General features: G+C 43.0%; 1 protein-coding gene across 3 annotated transcripts; it reads left to right on the top strand.

Moving 5' to 3' along the window:
* The first annotated feature begins 1,234 nt into the window (after window positions 1-1,234).
* Window positions 1,235-8,106, top strand: Tac1 (tachykinin precursor 1). 3 transcript variants are annotated; one of them, XM_006986890.4, is made up of 7 exons: window positions 1,235-1,595; window positions 2,015-2,146; window positions 3,046-3,142; window positions 3,606-3,650; window positions 4,071-4,094; window positions 5,399-5,452; window positions 7,513-8,105. In XM_006986890.4, the coding sequence occupies exons 2-7, from the start codon at window positions 2,024-2,026 to the stop codon at window positions 7,560-7,562; spliced, it is 393 nt and encodes a 130-aa protein (XP_006986952.1). In that variant the 5' UTR covers window positions 1,235-1,595; window positions 2,015-2,023; the 3' UTR covers window positions 7,563-8,105. The 3 variants fall into 3 exon arrangements, with proteins under 3 accessions (XP_006986952.1, XP_006986953.1, XP_042128721.1); XM_042272787.2 differs by lacking the exon at window positions 1,235-1,595 and adding an exon at window positions 1,739-1,863 and having other exon boundaries at window positions 7,513-8,106; XM_006986891.4 differs by lacking the exon at window positions 3,606-3,650 and having other exon boundaries at window positions 1,242-1,595.
* The last annotated feature ends 3,828 nt before the right edge of the window (window positions 8,107-11,934 follow it).

Raw genomic sequence — 11,934 nt, 5'->3', positions numbered from 1 at the left:
TTACATTATTTTAGACAGAATAGTATTGTTGATATTCTCATTTTGAAAATTCTTACCTTGGGCTGAAATACTTAGTTTCTTTCACTTGTGAGAATTTGCTTAAAATATTCCAGGTAAAGGGTGACTGGGGGCTGTACATGAAATTTACAAATTGTCTCAGGTGAATGACTCTACATTTGTGTTCACAATCTCTCCTTTTAAAAGTTTTGAAAATAAAAATAGAATGTTCACATTAGGAAATCCATCTGAACTTCTACATTCAGGGTTAAAAATAAAACAATAAACATTGGAGGTGAAACATCGATTTGAATTGCAAACACTAATTTTCTTTACGTACTATATACTAAAAACATAGTAGAAAGATATAATTCCCAAGAGAAAACAACTCTACCCAAAAAGATAACATCAATCCAGTTGTGGTGGCACACACCTATAATTTCAGCACTGGGTAGGTTGAGGCAGGAGAATAACCAGTTTGAAGTCACATGATGAGACCTAGTCTAAAAATCAAAACCAAACAAACTGCATCATTTAGTTCATTGAAAGATGAAGTGTTACACTGCTCCGACAGAAGTTATCTATAAAACCATGTTTGCTAAGGGCGTCTGACTCTGACCCACCTGCAGGGCCCTGTGGTTACAAAAGGTAAGCATCCAGCATCCGTAGTTCTCCAGCGAGAGGAGGCACAATTATCCTCTTCCAGCCCCGTCTGAATATGACAAGGGAAAAGCTTTAGGGAACAAAAGATGTCCTCGAATGGCTGATGAGTAAATTCTACATGCGTCGCCAGGTTTAAATTTCTCTTCCCCCCAAACGTAAAACAAATCTGCTTTCATCCTCTGAAATACTGAACTGAAACTCTTTTGCAATGCTAAAGAAATGGGAGAATATTCTGGCTGGTTCAGGGAGGGAGGGCTGTTCCAACCTTAAATGTAATGCCTCACAAACCCTTAAGACACATGGAGGTAAAAATGGGAGGAAAAAACCGCTTGCTCCATCCCACTACTGTGCTCGCTCCTTGTCTGAGTGTGATTTCCCGAGACAAGGTTTTAATGCTGAAGCTATCTGGCCGTTCTAAAAAGCGCAACTTTTCCTGAAGTCTCTTGAGAGAAAAGTTCTCAAAGTCCGAGGCATGAGTCACTCCGCTCAGTTTTGATGAGTAATCTCAGGTGTCACTGAACCTTGTTCGGAAGAGGAGGGGAGGGGGCGTCAGATTTGCAGACGGAAGAAAACAGTCCTCTCTGGATTGGGTGGCGAGACCTCGACTTCCCTAAAATTGCGTCATTTCGAACCCCATTGGGTCCAGATGTTATGGACTCCGACGGGTTACCGTCTCGGAAACTCTCCATCACGCAAGCAAAAGGCGAGGGGGCGGCTAATTAAATATTGAGCAGAAAGTCGCGTGGGGAGAGTGTCACGTGGCTCTCCAGGCTCGTCACGCCAGCGATAAATACCGCGAAGCAGGAGCAGGGACTAGAGCGCACTCCGACCTGCTCCACTCCTGCACCGACCGAGGAGAGCAGAGCAAGGAGCACCCAGCGGAACACCCAGCGAGTGCGCACCTGCCGAGCATCCCCGCCGCCGAGCTGACCGCAGTGAGTACCTCTCCCGCCTGCCAGCTGTAGCTGCCCGCTGCCCGTCGTGCCTCGGTCGGAGGTGGCGTTCTGCCTGGCTTTGCTCCCGCTGCAGCCACAGACGGGGGGGGGGGGGGGGGGGGGAGATTGTGCAAATGCCAACGCCCCTCTTTGTCTCCCACCTGCAGAGCCTCCGGGCTTGAGGGTGAGGGTCAGGGGGTCTGGGACCCTGAGACTCAGAGAGAGGAGGATTTGAGACTCTTTGAAGCGTCATCCTCCTTTCTAAGGGGTATGGAGAAATGCTAGCCCTGATTTGTTTTTATCTTGGTTTAGCGGGACATGTTTTCCTTTCTAGTGGCACTGAAATACTGCTGCTCTAACTCTTGGGTGGTCACCGCCTACGTGTGTGTAATGTCTCCTCTCTTTTCTTCTACTCCCAGAAATCCAACATGAAAATCCTCGTGGCCCTGGCGGTCTTTTTCCTCATTTCCACTCAACTGTTTGCAGAGGAGATCGGTGTCAACGATGATCTAAATTATTGGTCCGACTGGTCCGACAGTGACCAGATCAAGGTGAGACCCAACCGGGCATGGAAGCTGTTCCCTTCTCCTTGTGCTAGCATCCTGATCAGTGCACCCCGAGAGGCGCAGTGAAATGCAAAGAGCGTCACCCCCCCCCCCCCCCCCCCCCCGGTCCTCGTACAAGGCTTCGCGCCCAGCTCCCAGAACTAAGTTTCCTCCCTGCAGGAGGGCTGCGTCCTGGTTCAAGGTCCTTCCTGCAGGAGCAATGCTCTCTCAAGAGCCGGTCCTCACCGAGCTGGAAACCTCTCACGTAGTTTTAGTCCCTAGTTACGAGATCTCAGGGGCTTTGGTTCAGCTATGTTCACTGGGCGTTTGAGATGCTGGGCAGAGAAGCAAACCAGTCGATGGGGACAAAAGCGAAATCTTAATCAGCTGCGGGGTCTCAGGGGCGGGAGCAAACTCCACACTCCTGTATTTAATGTTCCAAGTTTCCCTTTACGTGGTTCTCGGCTATTGGCGCGAAGGAGCGCACCTTGGGAAACAGAAAGTTGTGAGGTGATGCAGGGTCGCTTGTAAAGTATCAGCGCACTTCTGCATCCACCCCCACTGTGTGCACGTAGGACAGTGGGTGGGGGTGGGGTCTCTGAAGCCTCGCTGAGGGTGAGACCATGAGTGAGTTTTCTAGTGGGATAAAGAGTAGAAAACGCATAGGACCTGAAGGTGTTGTGATGCTGGACAGAGGCACCCAGGATAGACTTTGGGGAGAAGGAAGTCCCAGGTGGGGCCAAGTAAGACAGAGTGCTGGGCAGATTTTGTGGGGGCAGGACTGGTGCGAGCCCACCAGCTTCTGGTCTGGGGGAGGAGGGTCTGTAGCTCTGGGAGAAGCCGGGGCGCACGGTGGAGCTGGCCCCTTTTCACTCATGTTGTCTACACGCGGGTTTGTCCCCCAGGAGGCGCTGCCAGAGCCCTTTGAGCATCTTCTGCAGAGAATCGCCCGGAGACCCAAGCCTCAGCAGTTCTTTGGATTAATGGGCAAACGGGATGCTGGTGAGATGAGCAGTAGTCACTAGGTCTATCAGGCTACCCGATCTGCATGCTTGCTCCTTCCTGGAGCACCCAGGCGTCTCTTGCCCTGCGAGTATAAATTTACACGTCAAAAGACTTGTGATTCCCGAAGAACTCTGATCTGCACTGCACTAACATATGCACTAGCCCAGGAGGGCGGATGGGTGGGAGGGGGCAAGGACCATTTCTCATGTTTCACAGCACCAAAGGGACCCCGCACTGGGAACTAACGTTAGCTAAACACTTCCTTGACTAAAGATGCAAATTACAAGGGCTTCCAGGTGCGGATGGTCCAGGCTCAGGGTGAAAGATGCTTATGTGTTTCTGGGATTGGGTTCCGAGTTGGAGACCCCTTGCTACAGTGAGAGAAGCATTCAGTTGCCTTTAGTTGGTGGCACAATCAGTGGAGTGTGTAAAGAGTTAATGCCAATTCATCTCTTGTCAGATTCCTCAATTGAAAAACAAGTGGCCCTGTTAAAGGCTCTTTATGGTAAACATCCCTATAAATCTTCGTTTTACTATTATGAATGGTCATGTAAGAAAGTATTTTATGTAAGAAATACAACTAAGCCTAATTAAGAGGTGTGTGTGTGTGTGTGTGTGTGTGTGTGTGTGTGTGTGTGTGTGTTGAACATGTGACCAATCTTGAAGTCAGTACATTTACAAAGCCTTGTTCGAGTCCCACCATTGTGCCTTTTAACCCATGGCCCCAAAAGGTTATTCAATAAACATTCCTTTGGCTTTCATTAATAAACTGGTTAGCATTCCTCTACTTTATTCCTAAAGAAGGCACATAAATAGGAAGTGCTAAGTATTTTGAAAATCAATTCTTGAAGCTCTCCACAAAAGATATAAATTAGCTTTTAATAAGAAATACTTATGTGTGCTAATTCTTTGTCTTTTCTTCTAGGACATGGCCAGATCTCTCACAAAAGTAAGTTCACAGTTATTTTTGGCATTTATCAAATGCTAATGTTGGTGATACTGAATTCTGCTTCATGCTACCTTTTAAGGCATAACATAGGGCCCAATAATTTTAATTAAGACAATGTAGGAAAGGAAAAGACATATCCAGAATGTGATTTGATGAATAATCACTATGACTAAACAATTGTGTAGGCATGTTGCAGTGCCAAAGCATGTATTACATTTAAAAAGGAAAAAGAATTAAGATCTGTATATTTTTATTTGTAGAATTCCAACTGTACAGTTAAACATCCATCACAAGCGTTCATCTCCGCCCACCCACCCTCCATGAACACTACAGGAAAAAGCACTTATATGTATCTTCTAACTCATATTCATGAACTGGGTCCTATAATGGCAAGGAAGGTGGTTATTCAGCTGCTAATTAAGTGGAGTGGGTGAATATTTGAGCAGAAAATCCACTTAAACTGTGGAAACAGATAGAGATGGGCTATTTCCCCCTTGATCCCATAATTGACAGGGAAACCTGATAGCGGACAGTGAAGATCATAGAAGGGTGGGCGCTAGAGTCTTTAGAGATGTTTCCTAGTTAACGGGAGCCAGGGAGGGCAGGAAGTCCCCTGGGCCCCTGGCAGTGTGGCCTGCTTCTGTGAGTGCCATGGATGGACTTACCCAGTGGCAGGGTAGACCCCCCCAAACCCATAGCACCTTGGTCTCAAATAACACAATGGAAACCAAGAAAAATTCTCCCAGTAGAAATAAGATAATAACCTTTCCCAAAGACTTAATCTTTGGGGGGAAAACTTTATTTGTATTTACCCTGTAAGGATTTAAATTTTAAGGGAGTGTGGGTTATAGAGCTAGAAATATAAAATAAAAATAAATGTATCCTATTAATGTCAAAGCCAACATATTTTCACCAAAGGAGTTTTTTTTTTTTTTTTTTTTAGTTTAAATCCAGTAAATGTGAACTCTTTGAAGATTCCAGTCACCAAGGATAGAGATCTGGCTTAAGGTTCACTTGCTGAGAAATGCAATGTATTTAAAACTTCATAATAGATGAAATAGAATACAGATCAAAGAGCCTGCTAATGTCTGGACATAGAATTGAGAAGAGTACTTGTGATGAGCTGTTTTAGTGTGATTTGTAAGCTTATATAAAATCTTCTGTGGGCTCGCTCACTAGTACATGAAGTAGGAGTATATTTATTACACAGGTGTATATTCAGAAGCTTGCTATACTTTGTACTAGTTATGAGTTTATTTTTTCAAAGACATACATACTAAAACACCCTTAAATGTATTTTCCAGGACATAAAACAGATTCCTTTGTTGGACTAATGGGAAAAAGAGCTTTAAATCCTGGTATGTATAAAATAATGTCTGAAAATATGCAAATCCAGTTCTATTATTTTTATAAAGCATTGTTTTCAAAGTACTGAAAAAGGAGTAATTGACTTAAAATGAGCATGTCTGTAGATAAATTTTCATAGTAGTGTTTACAGCCAAGAATGCATTGTTAGATGCTTAAGCTAATACCACCACAGTATTGGTATATTTCTCTCAAAATACCAGCTCTTCCAGCATCTGCCCCAGTTAGTCATTACATACCCTGAGTCTTTGAGCTGGTCTGACACTCTTTTTCATAGATATTCTCAGTAAAACATACTGGATCCTTAGGGAGAGGTGAGAGCTTTTCACTTATGACTGAAGTAATATGAAATTTTCATAAGATGTTACATCTGGCAATATAAACCATCTTCCAATATAAGAATAAATAGATATAATAAGCAAAATGTTTCTAAAAATCACCCTCTCCTTCTGATCCTTACTATCTCTGGGTCACACACACCTTTGACAATCTGGTAAACTGAGAGACTCTCACCAGCTCCGATGCACACAGGCTGGTAGACACTTTCAGAGAGTTCAAGGACCAGGTTAGAGTCTGCTTCCCTGAAGGAGACCACTGTGTCCCAGCTACACTGCCAAGCTGACTTTGGCTGCTTTAATTAGCATTTGTCTCACTTCTGTGAGCCACAGAGTCTTGGTACCCAAAAAGCCTGTCGGGGACAAACTCAGGCTACACATCCCCCTCCTGAGAAAAGAGAATGAGAAACCAACTTCTGTCTCCATCAGAAGTGTCCAGTTTGGGGTGCAGTCTGCTCTAGCTCAGGTTTACACACAGAACTGACGTTGAACACTTAGTGTATTGCTCATGATCCTCATAGAGGGAGGCAGGCTTTTAGTGAGCTGTCCTGGGAAAGCAGAACTGATAGCCCTGGTGCCTTCCACTTTATCCTAAACCTTTCTCAACTAGGAAACTGTTCACAGAAGCAGCATGACTTCTACAAATCTGTTGTTTCCTCTCAATTAAGTATTTCATGTAGGGCATTTTCCACAAACACATTCATTTCATTATAATGCCAATCTAAGTAATAATGCTGGCAGAGATGATGAAATACCCATACATAGACAGTTATTCTGATCCTTAACATTTTGTAGTTACAGATCCTATGAAATTATATCTAATATGGTGTAATATAATGCATCTTAGCATTTTTTTTAGCCTGAATGAGTCACAGTACTTAAATTGCTTAGCAGTCAGGTGCTAAGTACTTTTGGAAGTAGCAATTGACATTTCATAGGCCCCCAGATGTTAAGAGGTAAGTCAAATTGTGCTGTGTATTTGTGACTTCAGTGGCATGCCTACAGAGAGTAAGAGTCACTTTAGTATCAAGGGCAACCAACCTGTCATCAGAAGGCATCCGTGAGAAAAGAGACCCTCATACCATTAGGTTCCCCTAGAACAGAGGTTGGGCAGGCTTTGCCTGAAAAGAATAAGGCCCTAAATATTCTAGGCTTCCTAAGCTATGTTGGCCTGTAGTGACTCCCCAAAGTTGTCATTTTAAAACCAAAGCAACCATAGACAATATACACATGAACTGAGTATGTATGTGTCTAAATAAAACTATATTTATAAGAACAAATGGGGGGGGCACCTTTGACCTATGGCCTGTAGTTTATTGACCTCCATCCTCGAATGAAAGTTCCTCATTTCTGTTTTATCCTCCTAACGCACGGCTGCGGTAGACGTGTTACTCTCCAGTTATTCTGAGTGCCGCCAGTCCTTCAGTAAGTTGCTGAAAATGAACATCATACTCAATCATAGAAACACACTGCTGTACTTTACAATGCCACATGTATAGCAGATGACAAAATAAGCCTTGAATGCTGTGGCTAGAACACTTCTAAGCAGAATACAGTGTCAGACATCTTTGAAAGATGTACAAAAAAATCTTAGAAATACTTCTTCTAGGGGAAAAAGTCATTACGATATTGTAGTAATTTAGTGTAGGCATTGAACTTCATTCATGCCCTCTGTAAATCCCCTTAAAACACACTTTTTACTTCCTCTTTGTTTTCAGTGGCATATGAAAGAAGTGCAATGCAGAACTACGAGAGAAGACGTAAATAAATTCTGTAACACACTATCTATATTCAGCCTCATTTGGGTCAATGAGCGAAGAAAGGTAAAATAAAACATGCACTATGCGGAATAATTATTTATTTAATAACAAATGTTATGAATGGAAAAACTAAAAAAAGTGTTTATTTTTTCATATTGTGCCAATAAGTGTTGTAATTCTAATGTGGTGACCCCTCAGAAGTAGAAACTAGTAGTAACCTCAGCACAGCACAGTGTCGATGGAATTGTACAAGCTCACTGGTGAGGCAGTCTCCCAAGGAAACAAGAGCCAGTGCAGACAACTAGCACTGGCAGTGAAGAAACTCCTGTGCAGTCTTGTGCTTCCCCCGGTTGCTTTTACGCTGATAATATAGAAACTTTGGTATCTGACTCTACTGGTATCCTAGCAGCATGTTTCTTGTTCTGTGACTGTATAGAGATGTTTTTAAAAGTTTCAGTGTGATTCTCTGGTCTTCATTCATTGTATGATGTGTTGTGATAGCTACCATTTTAAATAAAAGAATATATCTTCAGGACTTTTGTCACATTCTTTCATTAATATTTATGTCAAATCAACAATCATTATTGTACTAGATGAAGTATGTTCAAAGCTGTTTTGGTTAAAACACATTCTTTCTCCACCCCCCTTCCCAATACACAAATGCAGATATTTTTATGTGTGCATGCACACACTCACTCACACACATGCCCCCTCCCAAACACACATTTCTTTTTTTTTGGGGGGGGGAGTCATTTTAATAAAGAAATAAAATAAAGATATTAAATAAAGAAATTTCCTTTTGGATACAAAGAGTAAAAGCCAAATATGCCTATGACTCTTTGTTGCAGATAATAATCTGTTCTGTTTTCAAAATTAATTTCACTGGCTGTTTTAGTTCCTTGTTGAATAAAATATCACATCAGCACACTACAGGTTTACGTCTGCTTAAAACCCACATATAAATACACTAGCGCTTGAGTGGCACAGGAATCAGGATAGCAAACCAGACGCTCAGAAGACTATGTGGACATCTGAGGACTGCCCAGTCGTAATAAAGGCAAGAAATCCTTTTGGGCATTTCTGTGGGATGCTATTGCATGGCTGACACACAGGATCCTTTAGCAGGAGCTTGGAGGAAATGAATCAAGAATAAATGCGGAGCACTGAAAGGAAAGGGCGTGTGCACTTCTTCAAGGGGAAAGGTGGCCAGAGGTCCTTGGAACTGGTTTCCTAATGCACAGAGTGTGAAACACTAAGAGAGAATAAAACAGTACAGGCCCAGAAGCACCCAGTGTTGTAACACCGTATGAAATTAGGCTGTACTGGTGACTGCTGATCAGTGAACCCATCTGCAGGAAAGCCCAAGTGTAATTTAACGTCAGTGTCAGTATTGGAACTGAATAGTTATATTTACAGGTTATACTTCATTATCATCTCACTGTCATCATTTATAATATTTAAATATTCAAAAAACCTCTCAATCCCTACCACATAACAGCAACATTTGATGCTCTATTGTAATATGATAACAGATCATGTCACAAAAGTAGCTATATTATGTATATGTATAATCACTCAATGGGGGATGTATTTTTGTTACTGTTAGTGTAATCATTCTACAGATGGGAATATAAAGCTTGAGTAACTGTTGAGATGGGGGATTGTATATGAGGGAATTGTGGGTTGCAAAGGAGCTACTGAGGAAATGGCAAGACAAAAAAGGTAATAACGAAGTTGGCGAAACATGCTGATGCTGCAGAATAGGATGCAGCAATTTAAAGCGACATTGGTGTGTAACAGCAGCATGGCAGCTTAACTGTGGTTTGCTATTGGGCACAATGCAGCCTTTCTGCATCGTAATGCATACATACATACATAATACACATATGTTGTAATAAGGGGAAAAATGTCATGAGCACGAGCATGCATTTCAAAGTCCAAGTGCTTAGGCTGAAACCTGGGCTCAGCTTCATGCACTTGTGATGTCGAGCACGCCCCTTAACCTTTCTTTGACTGATTTTCCTCCTGAGTGAAAATGCCATGACAGCAGTCACAACAGTAAGTGGCACCTCAGTGGAGCTCAGGTGAGAACTGAGCAAAATGATGGTATAAAGCCTTGACACACGTGAGACTCGGAGTATAATGTCTCACGCACAGTATGTCTTCAGAGGATGCTACCTGCTACCATTCACAGCTACTCTCCCAAACGCCTGTGGGAAAATCAGCACTGTATGTTAGCCCCTGAAGATTTTCAAAGGCACATTGAACCAGCAGCAGGGTGGGGGTGGCTTTTACATATTTTCCTCACAAATTACATCTAGGGCTAGACCACAAATTATAGCATGCTCTGTGTTGTTCGTGGCTGCACTAAGCTAGTCCCCTGGCCCCTGTTAACTGTAAGATCCTATAAATCTGTGGGGCACAGTCCTGGTGCTGTGGAGAGACAGGCATTCAGCATGATCACACTCACGCCTGCTGTCCTTCAGACCCAGAGCCCAGGCAGCGATGTGACTAGGGCAATGGAAGGAGACTTCAGCCCGACATTGGTCCTCAAAAAACATTGACTCTTATTGCTTCTCTGCCCATGGTACATTTCCTTTAGCTAAAATAAGTTTTCTTCACTGCCATTCTTGCTTATCTTATTTTGTTTTAAAACACCAAAAAGATCAAGCCATATAAAGAAGTTACCTGTATATTTTATTACTTTATTTATCTTACTTGTTTGTGTTCATCTTGACCACCGTTGAGGGCCAAACAATGTGATGCTAACTAAAGCTGAGTAGTCTGAGTAGGTTTTGTAAAGGGGGTGAGTACTGAGGATGGGTAGAGTTTGTGGTTCTCTGCCAGAGATTGTTAATCCCACCAGTCAAAAACAAAACCACTACCACAATTTAAAGTCAAATTTGAAGCAAGCTTCAGTTAAATACTGGCCAGGTTGACGACTCTCTGGCCAGGTCTATCTCTGGTTTCCCAGAAAAATGGCCCCGAGTCACCGTGTGCAGTAGTTTAAATATTTACCATCAGGTCCAATCAGGCAAGCATACATCCTGCCTGCTTCCTGCACATGTGATCAAGCACATCCTGTGCAGATGGGTCAAACAATCTTGTTTAGAGGAGTAAAAAGCACGTGGCTTGCTATCTGCTACAAACAATAGTCTCCAGCATTTCAGGAGCTTGCAGATTAGAGACTTTTTTTTTTTTTGGCTTTTTGAGACAGGGTTTCTCTGTGTAGCTTTGTGCCTTTCCTGGGACTCACTTGGTAGTCCAGGCTGGCCTCGAACTCACAGAGATCCGCCTGGCTCTGCCTCCCGAGTGCTGGGATTAAAGGCATGCGCCACCACCGCCCAGCCCAGAGACGTTTTTGTTTCATGGAGCTCTTAGGCATAGCAATTAAAACTTAAAATGTAACTCTAGTTCTCACAAGACCAGCTTGAGGGTGGGATATGGTTTTAGGTCCCAAAGAGGATGTGTGGATATTATGGAGCTGGCAGGGGGAGGAGGAGACAGATGATCTGAGAGTGAATTGGGATGGCTACCTGTGCAGTTTATTGAAAAAGGAATACACCTTTTGTATTCAGTAGCTTAGCCACAGGCAGGATTGAATGTAGACTTGGGGACAGAAAGAAGCCATTAACTTCATTATAGCATTTGCCTGAGACAAAAGCGATTAAGTAGCTAAATGCCTATTCTTCTCAAAGGTTCAGAAACTCTCTCCGGAGCCCTCTTGCATCAATGAAAGGGCTACAAGTCCCTCCTGCCAGAGCTAAGGAGAATGACTGCTTTAGCAAGCTGGCACTTTCTTTAAGCCCCAGAGAGAATGGGGACCCTTACCCAAATGCCTGACCCTGGGAAAAGGGCTTCTGGGGACCAGACACCCCACTACAATTTAAGAGCAAGTTTCATTCCTCAAGGGGATAATCACTGAGCTGTTCCCTAATTATGCCCCTTTTGTGACTTAGTCTTACTGTATGGGCCTGTTCCCCTCATACACTCCAAAAGGGAAGGTCCTGATGTCTTATTCTTTTCCCATTACACAGCACCATTCTGATTTCTCTATGCTTATTAACTGACCTCTTGCCATTAATGGCCTCAGGCTCTGGATCTGAATTGTAGACATTTCATCCTTGGGATCAGGTGTGTCTAGTAAATCTCTAACATTCCTGTTCTTGGTATAATAAAGAAGACAAAATGGGATTCCTGGTTCCACGGTGACGGGGACTTTTTTCCGAATAATTATTTTGTTTTAAAGAGGCTGCCACTTTTTACATTTTCATCCTTCAAAGCCTGCACAAAATTTCCCAAAGGAAAAGGCATAAGGGAACTCTCTTAACACACCATAGTGAGAATCATTAAAAATGAAAGTAAAAAGGTGTTGGAGAA

This window comes from Peromyscus maniculatus, chromosome 3, assembly GCF_049852395.1.
Source record: "Peromyscus maniculatus bairdii isolate BWxNUB_F1_BW_parent chromosome 3, HU_Pman_BW_mat_3.1, whole genome shotgun sequence".
Lineage (NCBI taxonomy): Eukaryota > Metazoa > Chordata > Mammalia > Rodentia > Cricetidae > Peromyscus > Peromyscus maniculatus.
This window is presented reverse-complemented; position numbering and strand designations above follow the sequence as displayed.

Bases quoted from the DNA above. Each gene is read 5' to 3' on its own strand.
- Tac1 (XM_042272787.2), top strand. From the start codon at position 2,024: ATGAAAATCCTCGTGGCCCTGGCGGTCTTTTTCCTCATTTCCACTCAA. The intron at 2,147-3,045 runs GTGAGACCCAAC...TTTGTCCCCCAG, and splicing joins CCGACAGTGACCAGATCAAG to GAGGCGCTGCCAGAGCCCTT. The intron at 5,453-7,512 runs GTATGTATAAAA...CTTTGTTTTCAG, and splicing joins AAAAAGAGCTTTAAATCCTG to TGGCATATGAAAGAAGTGCA.